We start from the raw sequence: 25,552 nt of genomic DNA, 5'->3' as shown, positions 1-25,552 counted from the left end.
CCAAGAACAGGTTGTGGGGGAACTCAGCAGTAATAGCGAGGGGTAGGAAGAGAAGTTTTGGCAGAATTGAAATTGAATAATTAGTCAAATACAAGCACAAGAAATATATTGCATTTCCAGTTAAAGTATTTGATTTGTTTATCATCAAACTATATTTACAACCTTAAGTATTAATACCAGTCCTCCTTAAGCCAAATATAAAACTGGGGTGGAAAAAAGGAGACTTCTATTTATGTCAGATTTTTAGTGTCTGGTTTGCATTTTAAACCAAAAGAATTTCCAGATGGCTCACTTAAAACTGGATGGAAACAACCTTACCTTTAACACAGTTTCTGTTATTTGTAAAAAGAAAAGTTACCCGTTGTTTTGGCCAATTTTCTGCCTTTCTCTCCTGAAGTTGTACCCTAGCAGGGAGTTAACAGTTCCTTGGCTGCTTGTTGCTCTTCAAGGTCTTGTAGAGGCAGCTGACTATTCATAAGCAGAGATGGCAAATGCCATTATCCAGTTTCAGAGTGGGGTCTGTCACATCCTAGCCAGCCCTAACTCTATCCTCTTGTCAGGCGAATTTCCACCATGGCTGCTAAACGGCAAGGCAAAGCAGAAAAGCTTGCATTTATTTAGCAACTTTCACAACATCAGGGCAAACCAAAGTGTTTTACATCCAATGGAGTACTTTTAGAAGTGTAACGCAACAAATGCAGCAGCCAATTTGCACACTGCAAGCTCCCACAAACAGCGATATAATGATGAGCAGTTAATCTGTTTTAGTGATGTTGTTTGAGGGTTAAGTATGACTTGGGTTGCCAGGAAAAACTCCTCTGCTCTTCTTCAAAAATATTCTATCTGAGAGGGCAGATGGGGCCAGTGCAGCACTCCTTCAGACTGCACTGGAGTGTCAATCATTGGCGCCAACTTAGGAACATAGGAACAGGAGGAGGCCATTCAGCCCATCAAGCCTGCTCCGCCAGTCAATACGATAATGGCTGATCGAACACTTCAATGCCTTTTACCCACGCTATCCCCATAATCCTTTACTTTATTGTTAATCAAAAATCTATCAATCTCTATTTTAAACATATTCAATGACTGAGCTTCCACTCACTCTGGGGTAGAGAATTCCAAAGATTCAGAATCCTCTGAGTAAAGAATGTCTCCTCAGCTCAGTCCTAAGTGGCTTCCCCCTTATTTTGCAATTGTGTCAAACATGCTGAAAATGTTGGAAAAACTCAGGTAGCCTGACAGCATCTGTGGAGAGAAAATAAACAGTTAACTTTTCGAGTTTCTGACTTCTTCAGAGCTCTGAAGAAGACTCATACGGTCTCAAAACATTAACTGTTTTTTTTCTTTCCGCAGATGCTGTCAGACCATCTGCGTTTTTCCAGCATTTTGTGTTTTTGTTGCAGATTTCCAGCATCCGCAGTATTTTGCTTTTACCTTTTGAAATTGTGTCCCCTGGTTCTAGACTCCCCAACCAGGGGAAACATCTTACCTGCTTCTACCCTGTCTATTCCTTTATTTATTTTGTAGGTTTCAGTAAGATCACCTCTCATTCTTTGAAACTCTAGAGAATAGAGGCCCAGTATGCCCAATCTCTCTTCATAAGACAGTCCTGCCATCCCCGGAACAAGTCTGGTGAGCCTTTGTTGCACTCCCTCTATGACAATAATTTCCTTTCTGAGGTAAGGGGACCAAAAAATGCACACATGCCTCCAAGTGCGGTCTAACCAAGCTTCTATACAATTGAAGCAAGACTTCACTACTCCTGTACTCAAATCTTCTTGCGATAAAGGCTAACATTCCATTAGCCTTCCTAATTGCCTGCTGCACCTGCATGTTAGCTTTCGGTGACTTATAGAGAAGGACACCCAGGTCCCTTTGTACATCTACGCTTTCTAATCTCTTTCCATTTAGGAAATACTCTGCACATCTGTTCCTTCTACCAAAGTGGATAACCTCCCATTTTTCCACATTTTTCCATCTGCCATGTTCTTGCCCACTCACTAAGTCCTCCTGTAGGCGCTTTACATCTTCCTCACAACATACATTCCCATCTAGCTTTGTATCATCCATTAACTTGGAAATATTACCTTTGGTCCCCACATCCAAATCATTGATATATATATATATTGTGAACAGCTGTGGCCCCAGTACTGATCCTTGTGGTGCCCCACTGGTCACAGCCTGCCAACGCGAGAATGACCCATTTATTCCTATTCTGTTTTCTGCCTGTTAGCCAACCCTTAATCCATGCCAGTAGATTGCCTCCTATCCCATGTACTTTTATTTTTCTAAACAGCGTCCTGTGGGGGACTTTATCAAAAGCATTCTGAAAATCCAAGTGTCCATCGACTCTCCTTTGTCAAAAAACTCCAAAAAGCTCGTCAAACATGATTTCCCATTCGCAAATCCACACTGACTATGCCCAGGCATATATAAAAACAAAAAACTGCGGATGCTGGAAATCCAAAACAAAAACAGAATTACCTGGAAAAACTCAGCAGGTCTGGCAGCATCAGCGGAGAAGAAAAGAGTTGACGTTTCGAGTCCTCATGACCCTTCGACAGAACTAGGTGAATCCCAGGGAGGGTTGAAATATAAGCTGGTTTAAGTTGGTGGTGGTGGGGGGTGCGGTTTGGGTGGGGGGAGAGAAGTGGAGGGGGGTGGTGTGGTTGTAGGCAAAAGCAGTGATAGAAGCAGATCATCAAAAGATGTTACAGACGGCAGAACAAAAGAACACATAGGTGTCGAAGTTGGTGACATTATCTAAACGAATGTGCTAATTAAGAATGGATGGTAGGGCACTCAAGGTATAGCTCTAGTGGGGGTGGGGGGAGCATAAAAGATTTAAAAATATTTAAAAATAATGGAAATAGGAGGGAAAAAGAAAAATCTATATAATTTATTGGAAAAAAAACAAAAGGAAGGGGGAAGAAACAGAAGGGGGGTGGGGATGGAAGAGGGAGGTCAAGACCTAAAGTTGTTGAATTCAATATTCAGTCCGGAAGGCTGTAAAGTGCCTAGTCGGAAGATGAGGTGCTGTTCCTCCAGTTTGCGTTGGGCTTCACTGGAACAATGCAGCAAGCCAAGGACAGACATGTGGGCAAGAGAGCAGGGTGGAGTGTTAAAATGGCAAGCGACAGGGAGGTTTGGGTCATTCTTGCGGACAGACCGCAGGTGTTCTGCAAAGCGGTCGCCCAGTTTACGTTTGGTCTCTCCAATGTAGATGAGACCGCATTGGGAGCAACGAATGCAGTAGACTAAGTTGGGGGAAATGTAAGTGAAATGTTGCTTCACTTGAAAGGAGTGTTTGGGCCCTTGGACGGTGAGGAGAGAGGAAGTGAAGGGGCAGGTGTTGCATCTTTTGCGTGGGCGTGGGGTGGTGCCATAGGTGGGGGTTGAGGAGTAGGGGGTGATGGAGGAGTGGACCAGGGTGTCCTGGAGGGAACGATCCCTACGGAATGCCGACAGTGGGGGTGAAGGGAAGATGTGTTTGGTAGTGGCATCATGCTGGAGTTGGCGGAAATGGCGGAGGATGATCCTTTGAATGCGGAGGCTGGTGGGGTGATAAGTGAGGACAAGGGGGACCCTATCATGTTTCTGGGAGGGAGGAGAAGGCGTGAGGGCGGATGCGCGGGAGATGGGCCGGACACGGTTGAGGGCCCTGTCAACGACCGTGGGTGGAAAACCTCGGTTAAGGAAGAAGGAGGACATGTCAGAGGAACTGTTTTTGAAGGTAGCATCATTGGAACAGATGCAACGGAGGCGAAGGAACTGAGAGAATGGGATGGAGTCCTTACAGGAAGCGGGGTGTGAGGAGCTGTAGTCAAGGTAGCTGTGGGAGTCGGTAGGCTTGTAATGGATATTGGTGGACAGTCTATCGCCAGAGATTTAGACAGCGAGGTCAAGGAAGGGAAGTGTCAGAGATGGACCATGTGGAAATGATGGAGGGGTGGAGATTGGAAGCAAAATTAATAAATTTTTCCATGTTCCGACAAGAGCATGAAGCAGCACCGAAGTAATCATCGATGTACCGGAGAAAGAGTTGTGGAAGGGGGCCGGAGTAGGACTGGAACAAGGAATGTTCCACATACCCCATAAAGAGACAGGCATAGCTGGGGCCCATGCGGGTACCCATAGCCACAACTTTTATTTGGAGGAAGTGAGAGGAGTTGAAGGAGAAATTGTTCTGTGTGAGAACAAGTTCAGCCAGACGGAGGAGAGTAGTGGTGGATGGGGATTGTTTGGGCCTCTGTTCGAGGAAGAAGCTAAGGGCCCTCAGACCATCCTGGTGGGGGTTGGAGGTGTAGAGGGATTGGACGTCCATGGTGAAGAGGAAGCGGTTGGGGCCAGGGAACTGGAAAGTGTTGATGTGACATTATGTGTCAGAGGAATCACGGACGTAGGTCGGAAGGGACCGAACAAGGGGAGAGAGAAGGGAGTCAAGATAACGAGAAATGAGTTCCGTGGGGCAGGAACAGGCTGACACGATTGGTCTACCGGGACAGTCCTGTTTGTGGATTTTGGGTAGGAGGTACCACCCCATTGCACCACCCCATGCCCACGCAAAAGATGTAACACCTGCCCCTTCACTTCCTCTCTCCTCACCGTCCAAGGGCCCAAACACTCCTTTCAAGTGAAGCAACATTTCACTTGCATTTCCCCCAACTTAGTCTACTGCATTCGTTGCTCCCAATGCGGTCTCCTCTACATTGAACAGACCAAACGTAAACTGGGCGACCGCTTTGCAGAACACCTGTGGTCTGTCCGCAAGAATGACCCAAACCTCCCTGTCGCTTGCCATTTCAACACTGCACCCTGCTCTCTTGCCCACATGTCTGTCCTTGGCTTGCTGCATTGTTCCAGTGAAGCCCAACGCAAACTGGAGGAACAGCACCTCATCTTCCGACTAGGCACTTTACAGCCTTCTGGACTGAATATTGAATTCAACAACTTTAGGTCTTGACCTCCCTCTTCCATCCCCACCCCCCTTCTGTTTCTTCCCCCTTCCTTTTATTTTTTTCCAATAAATTATATAGATTTTTCTTTTTCCCTCCTATTTCCATTATTTTTAAATATTTTTAAATCTTTTATGCTCCCCCCACCCCCACTAGAGCTATACCTTGAGTGCCCTACCATCCATTCTTAATTAGCACATTTGTTTAGATAATGTCACCAACTTTGACACCTATGTGTTCTTTTGTTCTGCCGTCTGTAACATCTTTTGATGATCTGCTTCTATCACTGCTTTTGCCTACAACCACACCACCCCCCTCCACTTCTCTACCCCCACCCAAACCGCAACCCCCCCCCCCCCCCCCCCCCCCCCCCCCACCACCACCACCTTAAACCAGCTTATATTTCAACCCTCCCTGGGATTCACCTAGTTCTGTCGAAGGGTCATGAGGACTCGAAACGTCAACTCTTTTCTTCTCCGCCGATGCTGCCAGACCTGCTGAGTTTTTCCAGGTAATTCTGTTTTTGTTTTATGCCCAGGCATATCATGACTATCTAAGTATCCATTTATCACATCCTTTATAATAGATTCTAGCATTTTCCCTACTACTGATGTAAGGCTAACAGGTCTGTAGTTCCCTGTTTTCTCTCTTTCTCCCTTCTTAAATAGTGGGGTGACATGTGCTACCTTCCAATCTTCAGGAACCACTCCAGAATCTATAGAATTTTGGAAAATGATCACCAGTGCATCCACTACCTCTGTAACAAACTCTTTCAACCCTCTGGGATGCAGAATATCAGGGAACCAGGGACTTATCAACTTTCAGTCCCATTAATTTCTCCAATACAACTTTCTTACTTATTCTAATTTCCTTCAACTCCTCATTCTCCCTAGTCTCTTGGCTCTCTAAATCTGGGAGATTTCCTGTATCTTCCCCAGTGAAAACAGACATAAAGTAATCATTTAGCTTCTGTGCCATTTCTCTGTTCCCCATTATGAATTCTCCTGACTCTGCCTGTAATGGACTCACATTTGTCTTAGCGAAACACTTCTTTTTTGTATGCCTATAGAAGCTTTTACAGACAGCTTTTATGTTTTTTGCTCGATTGCATTCATATTCTTTTCCCCCTTTCTGTACCAGTTTTTTTGGTCTTTTGCTGTATTCTAGAAACTTCCCAATCTTCAGGTTTACTACTACTTCTGGCAACTTTATAAGCCTTTTAATTTTATGTAATCCTTAACTTCCTTTGTCAGCTACGGTTGACTGACTATTTTTGGGTTTTTGCACCTTGAAGGAATGTTTGGTGCTGTAAGCTATGTAGACTATCCGTTGCCTATGTCGAGTCCCAATCCACCTCAGCCAGTTTGTCCCTTGTGCCTTCATAATTTCCTTTATTCAACTTTGCTTCAGAGTGAACTACCTCACTTTCAAATATAGTGTAAAATTCTATCATATTGCGGTCACTCATCCCTAAATGTTCTTTTACAACAAGATTATTAATTAGCCCTTTTTCATTACATAATACTAGATCTAAAATAGCCTGTCCTCTAGTCAGCTTCTCAACATACTGCTCTAGAAAACCATCCCTAACACACCCTAGAAACTTGTCTTCCACAGCAGTCGTGCTCAATTGGTTTACCCAGTCTACATGCAGATTGAAGTCACCCGTGATTATTGTATTGCCCATGCTACATGCTTTTCTCATCTCCTGATTAATACCATGCCCCACATTAGCACTACGGTTTGATGGCATATAAACAACTCCAACAAATGTCTGCTGCCCTTTGCTGTTTCTTAGCTCCACTCAAACCGATTCCACACATTGTTCTTCTGATCTGAGACTCTCCCTTACTAATACACTGATCCCATCCTTTAATATCAGCGCAACACCACTTCCTTTCCCTCCTTGTCTGTCTTTCCCAAATGTCGAATATCTTTGAATATTCAGTTCCCAGTCTTTGTCACCATGCAGCCATGTTTCCATAATGGCAATTATATCATACTCATTTACCTCTATTTGTGCCATTTGACATCATTCTGCATTCGAAGAATACTCTGCTTTGTTTCTCCTGCCCTCTAGCCTCACAACTAAGTCCTGTTACCAACTTTACTTCCTTCCAATTTGGGCCACCCCTCAGGTTCCCAACCTGCTGAAAAGCTAGTTTAAACCAACCCCAACAGCATTAGTAAATCTCCCTGAGTATATCAGTCCCAGTCCTGTTAAGATGTAACCTGTCCAGCTGGTACAGGTCCCACCTGTCCCAGAACCGGTCCCAATGCCTCATTGAGCAGGAATACTATTGCTAGTGTTCCTTACTGAATTTGACCTGATTATCACTAGAAGATGTGATCTGCCCTGTGTTCACCGTACCTGCATCTACCACAGTGCAGATTGTGACACTGACCACTCTTTCTCACCAGCAGCAGGATGAAGGTGCCACCCTGAAAGTTTCACAGCTCAAAATAAGATGGCCCACCACAAGAAATAATGCCAAATACCAGCACTTTGCATTGGCCCTCGTGCATTGCTACCCAACAAAGACTTACCAGGAAATGCCAGTGTCAGTATTGAAGCTTGGAAACCGCTGAGTTCAATCATTTATGGAACAGCAGTAGCAACATTTGGTAAAGGTGGAACCTGCAACGTAGACTGGTCTGAGGCCTACTCAGATAAGATGACATGTCACTGAAGCAAAAATCAAAGCCTATCTGATGATGCACAACATAAACCTGCCTGCCAGAACACAGCATGACTTGAAAGTAGCCAAGAAAATTGTGCAAAAGTCAGGGAGATAGTTGTGCAAATAAACATAGGTTGATCCAATGTTAAGAAATCCAAACCCTGTGATGGTGGAAATCTATGTGCTATGTGTAATGGGATCAAGAGGGCACTTGGTTCTACCATCACCAAAGATTCCACCTCCACACCCCCTGAAATCAGCGGATGATGAACTATTTATTGACAGAAGCAAACAGATGCCCCACTGGGTTGAACGCTACTATGAGCTGTATTCCCTTCAAATGGACATTTCCCAGTATGCGACTGACACTCAGCCGCAGCTTCTTGTCATGGCTGAGTTAGACGAAGAACTCATATGAACATATATACGAAATACTAATTAGGAGCAGGAGTAGGCCATTTCGCCCCTTGAGCCTGTTCTGCCATTCAATAAGGGAAGAGAGTTCCCTCATCACTTGAGCTCAAAAAGGCCATTGATTGCTTAGTAAGCAGAAAGGCACCTGGCACGGATGGAATTCCAGCCAAATTGCCCTAGTATGGAAAGTCCCATCTACTGCCACACCTTTATGATCATCTCCTTCTCTGCTGAGAGGTAGGATTGAATTTTTTTTCCCAAAAAATATTCTTTTATTAAGTTTGTAAAAATACATGACAAAACATTTCAAATTGAATATTACAGAGTGCAATAAAAATTCAGCATGTTCCACTCTGACCCTCGATACAATTGCAATACTTTTGATATTAACAATATACATTTCATGTCAGGCATACTGTTCCACAGCAAGTGTATTGCAAAAGCATCACACAATACAAAAAGGCAACAGAGGAGATTGCAACAACTATAGGAGCATCTCACTCCTTAGCGCCACTAGGAAAGCTTTTGCTACGGATATGCTTTAAGGACTCCATCTACTTGCAACCTGAGTACATTCAGAAGCACAAGCACGGTTTCTGTGCTGGCAGATCCTCTTCAAAGATTGGCTACAAGAGAAACATAGGGAACAGGATATACCTCTTTACCTTACTTTTGTAGATGTCACTAAAGCATTCGACACAGTCAGCAGGGCAGGACTTGACAAGATTTTGGGGAAAATTCTGGCATGAAAGCAGAGCTAGCTAAAGAGAATTGGTAAATTAAGTTAAAAGGTAGTTCAATAGAGATGCAGTGGCAGATATTTAAGGGGATATTTCAGAATGTGCAGAATAGATACTTTCCAAAAAGGAAAAATTCCAACAGGAGGACCCACCACTTGTGGTTGACTAAAAATGTTAAAGTTAGTATCAAACTTAAAGGAAAAGCATATAAAAGCACAAAGATGGGTAGAAGATCGGAAGATTGGACAGAATATAAAAAAAACAGCAAAGAATGACTAAAAGATTAATAAGGAGGGAAAAATTAGTGAACGAGAGAAAGCTAGCTAGTAATATAAAAACAGATAGTAAGAGTTTGATTAGACATTTTTAAAAAAAGAAAAGAGTTAACAAAGTGATGTTGGTGCTATAAAAAGTGAGTCTGGGGAATTAGTAATGGAAGGTAAGGAAATGGCAGATGAGTTGAACAGGTATTTTTCTTCGGTCTTCACTATAGAGGGTACAAGCAAGATCCCAGAAATAGCTGTAAATTGGGAAATGGAAGGAAAGGCGGAACTTGAGAAAATTGCAATCACCAGAGAGGCTGTACTAAGTAAATTGTTGGAGCTGTGGGCTGACAACTCCCTAGGTCCTGATGTACTTCATCCTAGAGTCTTGAAAGAAATGGTTAGTGAGATAGTTGATGCGTTGGCTTTAATTTTCCAAAATTCCTTGGATTCAGAAAAGGCTCCTTTAGATTGGAATATAGTGAATCAGACTCCATTATTCAAAAAGGGAGGGAGACAAAAAACAGGAAACTATAGGCCAGTTAGCTCAACATCTGTCATAGAGAAAATGTTAGAAGCTGTTATTAAAACATTATAACACGGCATTTAGATAAATTCAAGGTAATGAGGCAGAGTCAAAATGGTTTTGTAAAAGGGAAATCATGTGTAACCAATTCATTGGAGTGTTTTGAAGAAGTTATATGTGCTGTTGATCAGGGGAAACTGGTGGATGTATTGTACTTAGATTTCCAGAAGGCATTTGATAAGGTGCCACATCAAAAATTATTGTGGAATATAAAAGCTCACAGTATAGGGAGTAACATATTGGCATGGATAGAAGATTGGCTAGCTAACAGGAAACAGGGGATAGACATAAATGGGCCCTTTACTGGTTGGCAAGATGTAATGAGCAGTGCCACAGGACTCAGTGCTGGGGCCTCAACTTTTTACAATTTATATAAATGACTTGGATGAGGAAACTAAATTTGCTGATGACACAATAGGTAGAAAAGTAAGTTGCGAAGAGGTCATAAGGTGGCTACAAAGGGATATAGATAGGTTAGATGAGTGAGGAAAAGATCTGACAAATGGAGTATAATGTGGGAAAATATGAAATTGTCCATTTTAGCAGAAAAAAATAAGCATATTATCTAAATGGTGAGAGATTACAGAGGTCTGAGATACAGAGGGATCTGGGTGTCCTAGTGCATGAATCGCAAAAGGTACAGCAAGTAATTTGGAAAGTTAATAGAATGTTATCATTTATTGTGAGGGGAATTGAATATGAAAGTAGAGAGGTTATGCTTCAGTTATACAGGGCATTGGTGAGACCACATACAGCCTTATTTAAGGAAGGATGTAAATGTGTTAGAAGCAGTTCGGAAAAGGTTTACTAGATTAATACCTGGAATGGGAGGGTTATGTTATGAGGAAAGGTTGGACGGGCTCGGCTTGTACCTGCTGGAGTTTAAAAGGATAAGAGTCAACTTGATTGAAACATATAAGGTCCTGAGGGGTCTTGACAGGGTGGATGTGGAGAAGATGTTTTCTCTTGCGAGAGAACCTAGAACTAGGGCCACTGTTTAAAAGTAAGGTTCACTATTTAAGACAAAGATGAGGAGAGTTTTTTCCCTCAGAGTCGTGAGTCTTTGGAATAGTTTTCCTCAAAAGACAGTGCAAGCAGAGTATTGCTGAAAAAAGAGACATGCTGACTCATTCCTCATGGCAATGCCTTGACCACTCGGGGTCAAGTTGCCTCGTTTAAAATTTCAACAATGCTTGACAGTTAACAAAACAAAAACAGAATTACCTGGAAAAACTCAGCAGGTCTGGCAGCATCGGCGGAGAAGAAAAGAGTTGACGTTTCGAGTCCTCATGACCCTTCGACAGAACTTGAGTTCGAGTCCAAGAAAGAGTTGAAATATAAGCTGGTTTAAGGTGTGTGTGTGGGGGGCGGAGAGATAGAGAGAGAGAGAGGTGGGGGGGGGTTGTGGTTGTAGGGACAAACAAGCAGTGATAGAAGCAGATCATCAAAAGATGTCAACGACAATAGTACAATAGAACACATAGGTGTTAAAGTTAAAGTTGGTGATATTATCTAAACAAATGTGCTAATTAAGAATGGATGGTAGGGCACTCAAGGTATAGCTCTAGTGGGGGTTTTTTAAAAAATTTTTTTTTTATATAATGGAAATAGGTGGGAAAAGGAAAATCTTTATAATTTATTGGAAAAAAAGGAAGGGGGAAACAGAAAGCGGGTGGGGATGGGGGAGGGAGCTCATGACCTAAAGTTGTTGAATTCAATATTCAGTCCGGAAGGCTGTAAAGTGCCTAGTCGGAAGATGAGGTGCTGTTCCTCCAGTTTGCGTTGGGCTTCACTGGAACAATGCAGCAAGCCAAGGACAGACATGTGGGCAAGAGAGCAGGGTGGAGTGTTAAAATGGCAAGCGACAGGGAGGTTTGGGTCATTCTTGCGGACAGACCGCAGGTGTTCTGCAAAGCGGTCGCCCAGATTACATTTGGTCTCTCCAATATGGAGGAGACCACATTGGGAGCAACGAATGCAGTAGACTAAGTTGGGGGAAATGCAAGTGAAATGCTGCTTCACTTGAAAGGAGTGTTTGGGTCCTTGGACGGTGAGGAGAGAGGAAGTGAAGGGGCAGGTGTTGCATCTTTTGCGTGGGCATGGGGTGGTGCCATAGGAGGGGGTTGAGGACTAGGGGGTGATGGAGGAGTGGACCAGGGTGTCCCGGAGGGAGCAATCCCTACGGAATGCCGATAAGGGGGGTGAAGGGAAGATGTGTTTGGTGGTGGCATCATGCTGGAGTTGGCGGAAATGGCGGAGGATGATCCTTTGAATGCGGAGGCTGGTGGGGTGATAAGTGAGGACAAGGGGGACCCTATCATGTTTCTGGGAGGGAGGAGAAGGCGTGAGGGCGGATGCGCGGGAGATGGGCCGGACACGGTTGAGGGCCCTGTCAACGACCGTGGGTGGAAAACCTCGGTTAAGGAAGAAGGAGGACATGTCAGAGGAACTGTTTTTGAAGGTAGCATTATCGGAACAGATGCGACGGAGGCGAAGGAACTGAGAGAATGGGATGGAGTCCTTACAGGAAGCGGGGTGTGAGGAGCTGTAGTCGAGATAGCTGTGGGAGTCGGTGGGTTTGTAATGGATATTGGTGGACAGTCTATCACCAGAGATTGAGACAGAGAGGTCAAGGAAGGAAAGGGAAGTGTCAGAGAAGTGACAGTTAACTGTCAGTCACCATCACTGGTGTATTCTCCATGGCAATGCCATTTGCCAACCAATCAGCACTCTCTTTACATATAGTATAAATTGTTGTTTTCCCATTATATTGATATTCTTGGGAGGTGTCCTGTTGAATGCAAGACGAAAAGCTTGGACATGTCTCCTTTTTTCAGCAATATTCAAGTTCTGTACTACGAGACGACTATTTGGAAGTGGCAGAGCTAGATAGCCTTTCATCCCCTTGCTTATCAAGTATCTATCAGGAGTAAGCGGGAATATGGACTTGAGGTTACAATCAGATCAGCCATGAACTTATTGAATGGTGGAGCAAGTTTGAGGGGCTGAGTGGTCTACTTGTGCTCCTAATTCCTATGTTTGTAAAATTGGCTATCCATCAAAGCTCCTCTGTCTTATCCGCCCCTTCCATGACAACATGCACTGTTCTGTACAGTTTGATGAAATCACTTCTAATAGTTTGAGGGTGAAGAATGGAGGGAAACAAGGCTGTGTCCCAGCCCCACTTTGTTTGGAATCTTCCTCCCCAGACTCCTGACCTTTGCCTTCCCTGCAGATATAGAAGGAGTTAGCTGCATATGAGGTCAGATAGCAAGCTCTACAGTCTGTCCATACTGAAAGCAAAGACAAAAATACAGCACATCTTGATCAAAGAACTCCTCTATGCTGGTGATGCCTCTCTAGTCGCTTCCATTGAAACTCAATTACAAACACTCAAGTTGTCTCTCCTATGCCTGAAACTTGTTACCCTTGACTATAAACATCAAGAAAATTGTAGTTATGGCACAGGGTGTCACATTAATCCCCACCCCGATCACACTAAGTAATACCCCGCCAAAAGTGCTTAGTAAATTCTTCTACCTTGGGTCTAAGGTGACAGGCAAACTGTATTTCACTGCAGGACTTGGTACACACATAGGGAAAGCAACCAACTTTGGCCGACTTATGAAACATGCATGGAATAACATCAAACTGACTCTTAGGGCCAAGATGCTGGTTAATGAGGCCCATGTTCTCAGTACCTTGTATGACTGTGAAAGATGGCTGACTTACAGCTTTCAAGAAAGGAAGCTGAACTTTGATCTTCATTTTGCGGCACATTCTGGGCATCTCATGGAAGGACAAAATCACAAAAGCGGTAGTCTTCTCAAAGGCAAAGCTCCCGAGTATATTGGCACTCATCAAGCAGATGCTGGATCAGGCATCTTCGCCAGTGAACGACGTTGTACACCTGAAGATTTTCTGTTTGGCGAGCTGGAGCCAGCCGACCAGTGGGACGCCCAAAGCTCTGCTTCAAGAGCGCTTGCAATTTTGACATGAAGGCCCAAACCATACCTTGTAGACACTGGCTGATGACAGAGGAAAATGGTGTCATCACTATGACAATCAGTGGCTACAGCGGCTTGTCAACTGAAAACCACAACCCACAATGTCACCTGATAACCACTTCAAATGCAGCACTTGTGGCAGAACCTGCCTCTCATGGATTAGTCTCTTCAGTCATCAGCAAAAGTGCACTTCATGAAGCTACCCCATCCTCAACAGATTTGATGTATTTGACTGTTTAGATTTCATTATCCAATGCACACGACATTAGTTTAATATATTCCTTGCTCCAGGATACAATAATTAAGAAGAATACTTTGAATAGGTTGTACCAGCATAAATCTGGTTCTCTCCGCCCTCCTCCACATTGTTTCAAGGCTAGTTATGTTACCAACTGATACTGAGCTATATGTTTGGCTATTCTATGTGCCCTAAGGGAGACACAGATTAATGCAGACCAAAATATAAAAACAAAAAAACTGCGGATGCTGGAAATCCAAAACAAAAACAGAATTACCTGGAAAACCTTCTGTCCTGCTACTGAGTGTAAAATCTATCAAATGCAATGGGAGAGAGGAAGGAATTTGAGTGAGTTTAGTGGGACTGTCACATTAAGTTAGATAGACCTCACTATGCTTATTGGGTCTTATAACACGTTGCAATACCTACAGACTGCTGTGACCACCTGCCGTTTCAAATAGTGTACAGATTAGTATGTGTCTTTCACAGTGCAGTTCTAAGCTAGGTCAGTCTGTTAGCTGTTTAGGCTGTTACAGTTGGGCTTAGCAGAATTGCATCAAGGAAGATGTAAAAAAAACTCACCCAGTAAAAAAATAAAAAGAAAGAACTTGCATTTCTATAGTGTCTTTCATGTCCTCAAGATCTATCAAAGCACTTAAGGGTCAATAACGTACTTTCAGTCATCATTGTTGTAATGTAGGAAACAAGGCAGTTTGTACACAGTAAGCACCCACAAACAGGAATGAGATAATGACCAAATTATCTGTTTTTAGTGGTGTTGGTTAAGGGATAAATATTCACTGGGTCACAAGGGACAACCCCCTATTCTTGAAATAGCGCCATGCAATCTTTTATGTCCACTTCAAGAGGAAAGTAGGACCTCAGATGTGCCTTTTAAACTGAAAGCTGGCATTTCTGACAATAGCACTCCCTCAGTATGAGTGCTGGGGTGTCAGCCTGGATTTTGTGCTCAGGTCTCTGCAGTTGGATTCAAAGACACAATCTTATGCTCTGAGGCAAGAGTGATACTCTTTGAGCATTATTGTCCACCTTTATTGCATTGACTACAGCTAGAAATTTATGCTGCTGTAAATATTTGAGTGAGTTTGGCATTGGGCTCGACTGATGCCCTCACTGTTACATTAGAAGAGTGCAACTTGGGAGAGGCACTAGAGGGATTTTGGTTGCTGTAGATCTGTACCCCAGCAAACGACCTTCAAAGGAATGGGGAAAAGATGAGAGCTGAATGAAGGGGAGAGAATATCTTCTCCTCTTCCCTTAAGATTTTACGACTCACTTTCTTTAAATTAATTTCCAATGCAATGGGATTATAAAGTTTATAAGTTAAATAAGAGATTTTGAAAACAGGGAGTGAGGTTTTTCTTTAACAGTGGACAGTATTCCAGTTATAGCCATCTGACAGACATAGCTGAAACCTGGCCACAACGGAGTTAGATTTCATGATCTTCAAATAGAAAGACCATTCCAGAGCTGACATTTAGAAATAAGGACTGCTTCTATCGATTTACAAAATACATATAAGTTTATACACCTCATTTTTATTTCTCTGCTGTAGGATTTGAGGAAAGCAGACAACTCGGGTTCTAAACAGGTAAATCATTGTTGAATTTTAGCTAATTTTGTATCTGAGAATACATAAAATCTGTTTCAGATGTTGGCAGGACTTTTGTAGTTTCACACAGGTCCTTTGAAACTGCTGTTACAGTATTCTGGCTTATTTATCTCATTAGACATGATTTCAATGAACTCCAGTGAAAGAAGGAAATAATGTGCATTTATATAGCGCCTTTCATGACCTCAGGATATTCCAAAGAGCCAGTGTAGTCACTGTTCTAACGTAGGAATCATGGCAACGAATTGCAGATAGAAAGATTCCACAATACCAATGTGATATTGGCCTGACGGTCTGTCTTAGTGATATTGGTTGAGCAATAATTATTGGTCAGGATACTGGGGAGACCTCCCTGCTGTTGTCTGTAATAGTGCCATGTGATCTTCCATACCCACTTGGGAGGATGGACAGGCCCTCAGTTTAACATCTCATTAGGGTTGCCAACTATGATTAAATGTATTCCTGGAGATTTCATCACATGACTTGCCCCCCAATTTCCAGCCATTGGTCGGCCAACACTTCCATCCTCGTGACGCACTGTCTTCCTATGCTAATTGGAAAACAAAAAGATTCACCATCCAATTGGCTTATGCTTGACTATCAACCAAACAGCTTTTTTCCAGCTGCACCCCCGTTTTCAATATTTTTATGTCCAGCAAAGAGAAGTGTTCAAAGAAAATTACAAAAAAAAATCTTTTTTAATGTCCCGATGATATTTCTCCAGGGTTGCACACAACAGGGTCCTGGAGATGGATCTTTAATTCCTGGAGACTCCACACCAATCTTGAGGAGTTGTCAACCCTATGTCTCATCCAAAAGACAGAACCTCCAAAAGTGCAGTGCTCCCTTATGCTGTACTGGGAGTGTCAGCCTAGATTTTGTTCTCACGTCTCTGGAGCAGGGCTTGAACCTACAATGCGCTAACTCAGAGATGAGCATGCTACACACTGAGCCACAGTTGACAGCAACTGACTTCATCTATAATTAGCCTTACTCCACGAGGTGTCGTAGGCATCTCTCAGTTAACTGCAATTCTGCGCGCCATTGTCGTTCCTCCCTCCAGTTCCTAATGTTTGTCCAACCATTCAGCCCTTCTCCAATCTGACCTGTTCTTTCCTGATGTTTCATCTTCTGTTGTCGCCAACACTAGGCTCTCATCCCACCTTTATCAGCGGTCGTACTCTCTCAATTTCAGCCTCTTCACTTCAGTTAAAAGTCCATGAGATGCTGGGACTCTAATTTTCTTGCGGACACATTCATTGGTTCTTTGCTCTGTCCAGCTGATTCCAAGGACCCTTCACCATTGTGTGCAAAAGTAAAACAGTTAACATTTTTGGGACTTATTAGCCAGGAAAGCAGTGATATAAAATTTTAGTTGCTTGGGACAAGGATTGCTGTCGAAGTTGTTGTGTTATATAATGGCGATCACCCCTCCTTAGTTTCCCAAGATGATTGTTTTTACAACTTAAGGGCTTGCTAGACCATGTCAGTGAATGCTGAGAGTCAACTTCTGAGTGACTGGGGTATTGGCTAAACCAGTTAGGGCCAGAATGCGTTTTTCCCTGAAGGACATTTGTGAACCAGTTGATTCTTTTACAACTATCTCACAATCTTTGTTCTGCTGCACAGCCACAAATTACTGGATTTATTGAATTTAATTTCACAACATAATGGCTCAAAACTTGTGTTCCCTAGGAGGGGGGGTCATACCCCGGAGGTAGCCCAGAAGACGCACTGGGGGCCCCCCAGAAGATGAAAGTTTAAATTTCTGTTGGGCAATTACATTGCACCTGGAATTATTCGATTCTCCTTTTAAATCTCAGATTTTGCATGGTTCTGACTCTCTTAGCTGAATGGTTACCCAGGAAAAGTTAGAAGGATCGAAACCACTTCTAACTCCCCAACCACCACCCCTGCAATCCGCCCCCCCGCCACTGGACCCCTCGACTAAACCCCCACCAACTACCCGACCTCCTCCCACCCCTGACTACCCTCTCACCCCACCCCTTGACCACCTGATCCCACCTGGCTACTTCACAGAAGCTCTGGGTCAATGTTAAGTGTTTTGATCTGGATGCTAGTCCAGTACCATAACCACCAAATGACTGTGCTCAAATTCATCTCATTGTGCAGGCTGCAAGGTGTCAAAAACAATGAGCATTGAGTTCACCAATTTAACAATTAGCTCATGAGTAGTTCATTGAAATTGAAGCGCTTTAAAATGTTCTGCATGAAGTGTTTCTAGATAAATCTTCTTTCTATCTTTCTGACAAAGCCATTGAAGGGAACTCAACATTGGGATTGATTTAATTAAGTAATGCTGAATGCTGGTCATGCGCTAATTCATTGGAGCAAAATAATGCAGAGGCTGGGAGTGATCACAAGACAATGTATGAAAGTATTTGAATGGCATTGTAGAGCTGGTAAGAAAACTGGAAGAGCTGGTAAGTAAGAAACGGCCTCCAGTTTCATCCAACATCTGCAAAACCCTGCTCAGCTGGCTTGGCCAGGTCACCCGACTTCCGTCATCAGAGCCTGCCGATCAGGTCATGTAGTGGGCTCTTGTTGGATGTAGAAGAGGGCAACCCAAGATGAGCTGGTGCCAGACGGTCAGCAGAGATCTCCAGCTGGTCAACAGACGCTGGAGCAAAGCAGGAAATTTGGCTGTGCACAGGAGAGTATGGAGACCTTTATCTGTCTCGTGGCTCTAGACATGGGAGCTACTGAGTTTACGTTGGTAAGTCTACATAGAGCTGCAGGCTAAGCAGTGCTCATTTGCTGAATGAGATTAGATTTTCATTGTGATCACATCCCTCTTGGCATTAACCAATCTAAAAGGGTTTGTTCAGTGGTAGGTGCCAAGACCGTTATCATATCAGGAGAGAAGAGGAGGTAATTCCAAAAGGAGTGGGCAGCTGAAATCTACCTTAGGTCTTGAAATGAAGCATGAAGAGAATCCCAGCGTCCACAGTATTTTGCTTTTGTCCAGATTTCTGGGGTGGGGATGCATGAGAGAAGAGGCATTGTGTATTAAGAGTTCTGCTTTCAACTCGGCCAGTGAGGCTGGGCTGAATTTTCGGGTCCTGCTGAGGTCAGGAACAGAAACAGATGGGTCCCAAAGGTACCATTGCCAACTGGCAGGCCAGATTCACGGTCCCGTTCCCGGAGCTGGCCACTTTTGCCGAGGTGGATTTGAGGCCCAGCAGGGTTTCCCGCCCCCATGAGGGGATTTTCCAGTCAGCCTCCAGTTCCCCGAGGCGACACGGGGTTGTTTAACTGCCTGAAGGCATGCACTTGCTTGGATGAGTACAGCTCCAATAACACTCAAAGAAGCTTGACACCATCCAGGACAAAGCAGCCTGGTTGATTGGCACCCCATCCACCACCTTAAACATGCACTCCCTCCACCACCGACACACAGTAGCAACAGTGTGTACCACCACCGATGCACAGTACCAGCAGTGTGTACCATCTACAAGATGCATTGCAGCAACTCGCCAAGGTTCCTTTGACAGCACTTTCCAAACTCGTGACCTGTACCACCTAGAAGGATAAAGTCAGCAGATACATGGGAACATCACCATCTTCAAGTCTCCCCCCCCCACAAAGCCACATGCCATCCTGGCTTGGCACTATATCATAGTTCTTCACTGTCGCTGGGTCAAAATTCTTGAACTCCCTTCCTATCTGCACAAGGGCCATTTGTTCATGTTGTTCTTTTCAGAGTGCTTACCCTTGTCCTGCTATTATCATATTCTGCTTTCTTACCTTAATGCCACTATCAGCATCTCCTTTAGCCCTTACCAATACCATATACACCCCTTTTGTTCATGACATCTTTGTCAATTTCTCCTATGCCCCCACCTATCGCTGGCGGCCTAATCAGCTTCACCTGCTCTACCCCCTTAAACTGTATAAATTTCATCATATTTGTACTTCTCTTTAGCTCTGAAGAAGAGTCATGCGGACTCGAAACGTTAACTCTGTTTTTTCTCTCCGAAGATGCTGTTAGACCTGCTGAGTTTTTTTCCAGCATTTTCTGTTTTTGTTTCAGATTTTCAGCATCTGCAGTATTTTGCTTTTATCTTAAGGCAGGAAGTCACTTCTGGGATTGGTGTACAGGCCCTTAACAGTAACCACATGGTAGGATGTGGTATAAAGGAAGAAAGGATGGGAGATTGTCAGAAAGGTACTGCAATAATCGCGGGGGTTTTAATATACAAATAGCCTGGAAAAGTCAGATGGTAGCCTAGATGAGGAATTCATAGAATGCTTTTGGGATAGTTTCTTAGAACAGCATGTTCTGGCACCAACCTGAGAAGAGGCTAAACTGCATCTGGTGTTGCACAATGAGAATAGGATTTATTAGTGACCTCAGTAAAGGCGCCCCAAGGTAGCAATGATCATAATATGATTGAATTTTACATTCAGTTTGAGGGAGAGAAGAGTGGACCTAAGACTAGTTTTAAACATGATTAAGGGCAATTATGAGAGAATGAAAGTAGAGCTAGCTAAAGTGAACTGGAAAATCAGGTTAAGGGATAGGTCAATAGTGATGCAGTGGCAGATATTTAAGTGGGTATTTCAGAATACACACAACAGATACATTCCAACAAGAAAGAAAAATTCCAAGGGTTAATCTGTGGTTAACTAAAGAAGTTAAAGTATCAATCTTAAAGGAAATGCACATAATTGCTGAAAGATGGGTGGCAAGTCAGAAGATTAGATAGAATATGAAAAACAGCAAAGAATGTCTAAAGGGTTAATATGGAGGGAAAAATTAGAGTATGAGAGAAAGCTAGCTAGTAACATTAAGACAGATAGTCCTATAGAAAGTGAGCCTGAGAAATTAATAATGGAAAATAGGCAGAGAAATTGAACAATAGAACATTGCATTAGTCTTCACTATAGAGAAGAATAAAAGTAACATCCTAGAAATTGCTGTAAAGAAATGAAAGGGAGGAAGGAACTAGAGATAATTACAATCTCCAGGGAAGTGGTACTGAGCAAATTGTTGGAGTTGTGGGCTGACAAATCCCTGGGTCCCGATGGACTTCATCCTAGGCTCTTAAAAGAACTGACTACTGAGATAGTTGATGCATAGGTATTAATTTTCCAAAATTCCCTATATTCAGGGAAGGTTCCATTAGATTGGAAAATAGCTGATGTAACCCCTTTTATTCAAAAGGGGAGGGAGACAAAAAGCAGGCAAGTACAGGCCAGTTAGCTTAACATCTGTCAGAGGAAAAATGTTAGAAAGTGTTGTTAAAGACATTATAACGGGGCACTTAGATAAATTCAAGGTAATCAGGCAGAGTCAACATGGTTTTGAGAGAGGGAAATCATGCTTAACCAACTTATTGGAGTCCTTTGAAGTAACGTGCTGCAGATGAAGGGGTACTGGTGGATGTACTGTCCTTAGATTTCTAGAAGGCATTTGATAAGGTGCCACATCAAAAGTTATTGTGGAAAATAAAAGCTCATGGTGTGGGGGGGTAACATATTGGCGTGGTTAGAAGATTGGCTAGCTAACAGGGAATAGGCATAAATAGGTCATTTTCTGGTTGGCAAGATGTAACGAGTGGTGTGCCACAGGGACCAGTGCTGGGGCTCAACATTTTACAATTTATATAAAGAAGGGGGAGGTAATGGCGTAGTGGTTTTGTCACTGGACTAGTAATACAGAGACCTAGGGTAATGCTCTGGGGACCCGGGTTCCACGGCAGATGGTGGAATTTGAATTCAATAAAAATCTGGAATTAAAAGTCTAATGATGCCCATGAAACCATTGTTGATTTTTTGAAAAACCCACCTGGTTCACTAATGTCCTTTAGGGAAGGAAATCTGTTGCCGTTACCTGGCCTGCATGTGATTCCAGACCCACAGCAAATACCCTCTGAAATGGCCTAGTAATCCATTCAGTTGTAACAAACTGCTACAAAGCCACAAAAAAGACATGAAACCAAACAGCACCAGAACCAACAACGACAATCACAGCCCTGTCGACCCTACAAAGTCCTCCTTACGAACATCTGGGGGCTTGTGCCAAAATTGGGAGAGCTGTCTCACAGACTAGTGAAGCAACAGCCTGACATAGTCATCCTCATGGAATCATACCTTAGAGATAATGCCCCAGGCTTCACCATCACCATCCCTGGGTAGGTCATGTCCCACCAGTAGGACAGACCCAGCAGAGGTGGCGGCGCAGCAGTATACGGTCAGGAGGGAGTTGCCCTGGAGAGTCCTCAACATCGACTGCAGACCCCATGAAGTCTCATGGCATCAGGTCAAACATGGGCAAGGAAACCTCCTGCTGATAACCATGCACTGCCCTCCCGCAGGAGTTCCTCAGGGTAGTGGCCTCGGCCCAACCATCTTCAGCTGATTCATCAATGACCTTCCTTCCATCAAAAGGCCAGATGTTCGCTGATGATTGGGTTGCCATTGACCAGAAACTGAACTGGACTAGCCATATAAATACAGTGGCTACAAGAGCAGGTCAGAGTCTAGGAATCCTGTGGCAAGTGATTCACCTCCTGACTCCCCAAAGTCTGTCCACAATCTACAAGGCGCAAGTCAGGAGTGTGATGAAATACTCTCCACTTGCCAGGATGAGTGCAGCTCCCACAACACTCAAGAAGCTTGACACCATCCAGGACAAAGCAGCCTGCTTGATTGACACCACATCCACAAACACTCCCTCCACCACTGGCGCACCATAGCAGCAGTGTGTACCATTTACACGATGCACTGCAGAAACTCACCAAGGCTCTATAGGCAACTCCATCCAACCCAGAGCCACTACCATCTAGAAGGACAAGGACAGCAGACATATGGGAAAACCATCACCCAGAAGTTCCCCTCCAAGCCATTCACCATCCTGACTTGGAAATATATTGCCTTTCCTTCACTGTCACTGGGGCAAAATCCTGGAACTCCCTCCTTAACAGCACTGTGGGTGTACCTACACCATAGGGACCGCACTGGTTCAAGAAGGCAGCTCACCACCACCTTCTCAAGGGCAACTAGGGATGGGCAATAAATGCTGGCCTAGCCAATGAAGCCCACATCCCTTGAATAAATAAAATAAAAAGCTAGGCTTTTTGGATACGGCAAGCAGAACACTACTGCTGCAAAAGGTTACCTTCACCCCATTGGCCTGCAGCATGGAGTCACCAACCTTCTGCTGCCTCCTTAGGTCCTTAGGGCTTCTCCTGAGCCCCCATTACTTGGTCTGCCCACTGCAGCCCTTCCTTTGCTTGGAGCCTCTTTCTGTGCTCCTCTCTCTTTCTTCTTAACTGGGACCTCTCCCTGTCCCTTTTTTTCCCGTACCCTGTCTGGGACGCCTCTCTGTGCGCTCTGCTCCTGGGTCACATGATAACCATTTTCACTGGGCCCATCCTCAGCCTGAGGAACAAAACAAAGGCTGCACCTGGTCAGCCCATGTGGGGAAATTCCTGAGGCATGCTGGCGTTGTAGTTCTTGGCCACTCATTCAATGAAAAGGTAAGTCAGATCTCATAACATAGTGACTAAGGTCCATTCAGGAATAGTAGTGAAAAAATAAAATTAAAGGCTCTTTATCTGAATGTGTGAAGCATCCACAATAAGATAGATGAACTAGTGCCACAAATAGAGTTAAATTGTTTAGATCTAATCATTATTACAGAGACATAGTAACAAGATGAGCAAGGTTGGGAAATAAATATTCCACAGTACACAACATTTCAAAAAGAATGGCAAAGGATGAGGCATATCAATGATAATAAAGGATGACATAAGGACATTAGTGAGAAAGGATCTTGGCTCAGAAAATCAGAAAGTAGAACCTGTATTGGAGAAGATTAGGAATAGAAAGAGTCAGAAAATGCTGGTAGAGAGTATAGGCCCCTTAGCAGTGTTATACCATTTACAGAGCATTGAACAAGACATTATTGGAGCTTGCAACAAATGCAATGAAGTAATTTTTGGTGACTTTAATCTTCTTATAGACTGAACCAATCAAATTGGCAAAGACGGTCTGGAAGATGAATTTGTGGAATGTTTTCGTGACAGTTTCCTGGAGCAATATGTTGTAGAACCAACTAGGAATGAATCTATTTTAACTCTACTCTTGTGCAATGAAGCAGGGTTAAGTAATATAATCATAGTAAAAGATCTACTGGGAAATAGTGATCATAACACAGTTGAATTCCATATTAAGTTTGAGAGCAACATATTCCAATCACAAACAAGAATCTTAAAGCCAATTATGTAGGTATGAGGGGAGAACAGGCTAAGGTTGATCAGGTAAATAGACTAATAGATACGGTGGTAAATAAAAAGTTGGAAATATTTAAAAAACCAATTCAAAATTTTCAACAAAAATATATTCCATTGAAAAACAAAAACTCAGCAAGTAAGATCCTTCCGTGGTTTACCAAGGAGCTAAGGATAGTATTAGACTAAAAGAAGAGGCTTATAATGTTGTAAAGAATAGAAGCAAGTCTGAGGATTGGAAGTGTTTTATGCATCAGCAAAGGGCCACCAAAATAATTGATAAAAATGGAAAAAATAGAATACGCGAGGAAGCTAACCAGGAATATAAAAACAGATTGTAAGAATTTTTATAAGTATATAAAAAAGAAGACGGTAGCTAAAGTAAACATTAGTCCCTTAGATGCAGAGACAGGAGAAATTATCATGGGGAATGAGGAAATGGCAGAGACATTGGACAAATATTTAGTGTATTTCTCCACAGTAGAGAAAAAGTATTGGAGAAACTTAAGGGGCTAAATCTGACAAATCCCCAGGACCTGATGGCCTACACCATTGGGTTGTAAAAGAGAGAGCTGCAGAAATAGTAGATGCGCTGGTTATCGTTTTCCAAAATTCCTGAGATTCTGGAATGGTCCCAGCAGGTTCAGTTAGCAAATGTAGCAGTGCAATTCAAGAAAGGAGGGAGAGAGAAAATGGGGAACTATAGGCCTAACATCAGTCATTGAGAAACTGCTGGAATCTTAAGGAAGGCCGAACAATGCACTTAGAAAATAATAATATGATCAGCCAAAGTCAACATGGCTTTAATAAAGAGAAATCATGTTTGACAAATTCATTAACAGTTTTTTTGAGGCTGTAACTAGTATGGTAGATGGGGGGAACCGGTAGATAGATTTTCAAAATGCATTTGATACACAAAAGGTGAAATGAAGCAAAAAATATGGATAAATGGGACAAGTGCCGCAGGGATCAGTGCTAGTAAAGCTCAGCAGGTCTGACAGCATCTGTGGAGAGAGAAACAGTTAATGTTTCGAGTCCATATGACTCTTCTTCGGAGCCGGGGCCTTAGCTATTTACAATCTCTATTAGTAACTTAGATGAAGAGATCAAGAGTAATGTAGTCAAGTTTGCTGATGATAAATGCTAGGTGCGAATGCAAGCTGTGAGGCTGTAAAGAGACATAGACAGGTTAAATGAATGGGCAGCAAGGTGGCAGATATAGTATAATGTGTGAGGCTGTTCACTTTGGTTGTAAGAACAGAAAAGCAGAAATTTTTTTAAAGGGGGTGAAAGTGATGACCATAAAGACTTGGATGTATTTGTACAAGGAACACAAAGATAGCATGCAGGTACAGCAAGCAGTTAGAAAGGTAAATTGTATGGCCTTTATTGCAAGGTGATTGGAGCAGGAGAGTAAGGAAGTCTTGCTACAGTTGTACAGGGCTTTGATGAGACCACATTCAGAATACTGTGTCAGTTTTGGTCTCCATACTTGAGGAACAATATACTTGTGTTGGAGAGATTACAGCAAAGATTCACTAGACTGGTCTCTGGGATGAGAGGATTGTCCTGTGATGAGAGGTGGACTAGATTGAGTCCAAATCCTTAGGAGAGGTGCTGCCACAGAAACATACAAGATTTTAAGGGACTTAACAGGGTAGACACGAGGTTGTTTCCTCAGGCTGGGGAACCTAGAATATGGGGACACAGTCTCAGGATAAGGGGCTGATCATTTAGGACTGGAGATGAGTAGAGATTTATTCACTCAAAGGGTTGT

General features: G+C 43.3%; 1 protein-coding gene across 7 annotated transcripts in view; it reads left to right on the top strand.

Moving 5' to 3' along the window:
• aamdc (adipogenesis associated, Mth938 domain containing) overlaps window positions 1-25,552 on the top strand; it is a 123,496-nt gene that overhangs the window by 4,976 nt on the left and 92,968 nt on the right. For 5 of the 7 annotated variants that reach the window (XR_005944408.1, XM_041198774.1, XM_041198779.1 and 2 more), the window contains 2 exons: window positions 15,461-15,496; window positions 19,609-19,706. The exons of 1 other annotated variant lie outside the window; for it this stretch is intronic. Coding sequence is in view for 4 of the 6 variants with exons in the window: in XM_041198774.1 (XP_041054708.1) it covers window positions 19,666-19,706 (41 nt within the window). In the remaining 2 variants the exon portion in view is untranslated. The remainder of the gene's footprint in view (window positions 1-15,460; window positions 15,497-19,608; window positions 19,707-25,552) is intronic. One more of the 7 variants, XM_041198775.1, reaches the window with a different exon arrangement.

Source organism: Carcharodon carcharias, chromosome 11 (assembly GCF_017639515.1).
Source record: "Carcharodon carcharias isolate sCarCar2 chromosome 11, sCarCar2.pri, whole genome shotgun sequence".
In the NCBI taxonomy this organism is placed as follows: domain Eukaryota; kingdom Metazoa; phylum Chordata; class Chondrichthyes; order Lamniformes; family Lamnidae; genus Carcharodon; species Carcharodon carcharias.
This window is presented reverse-complemented; position numbering and strand designations above follow the sequence as displayed.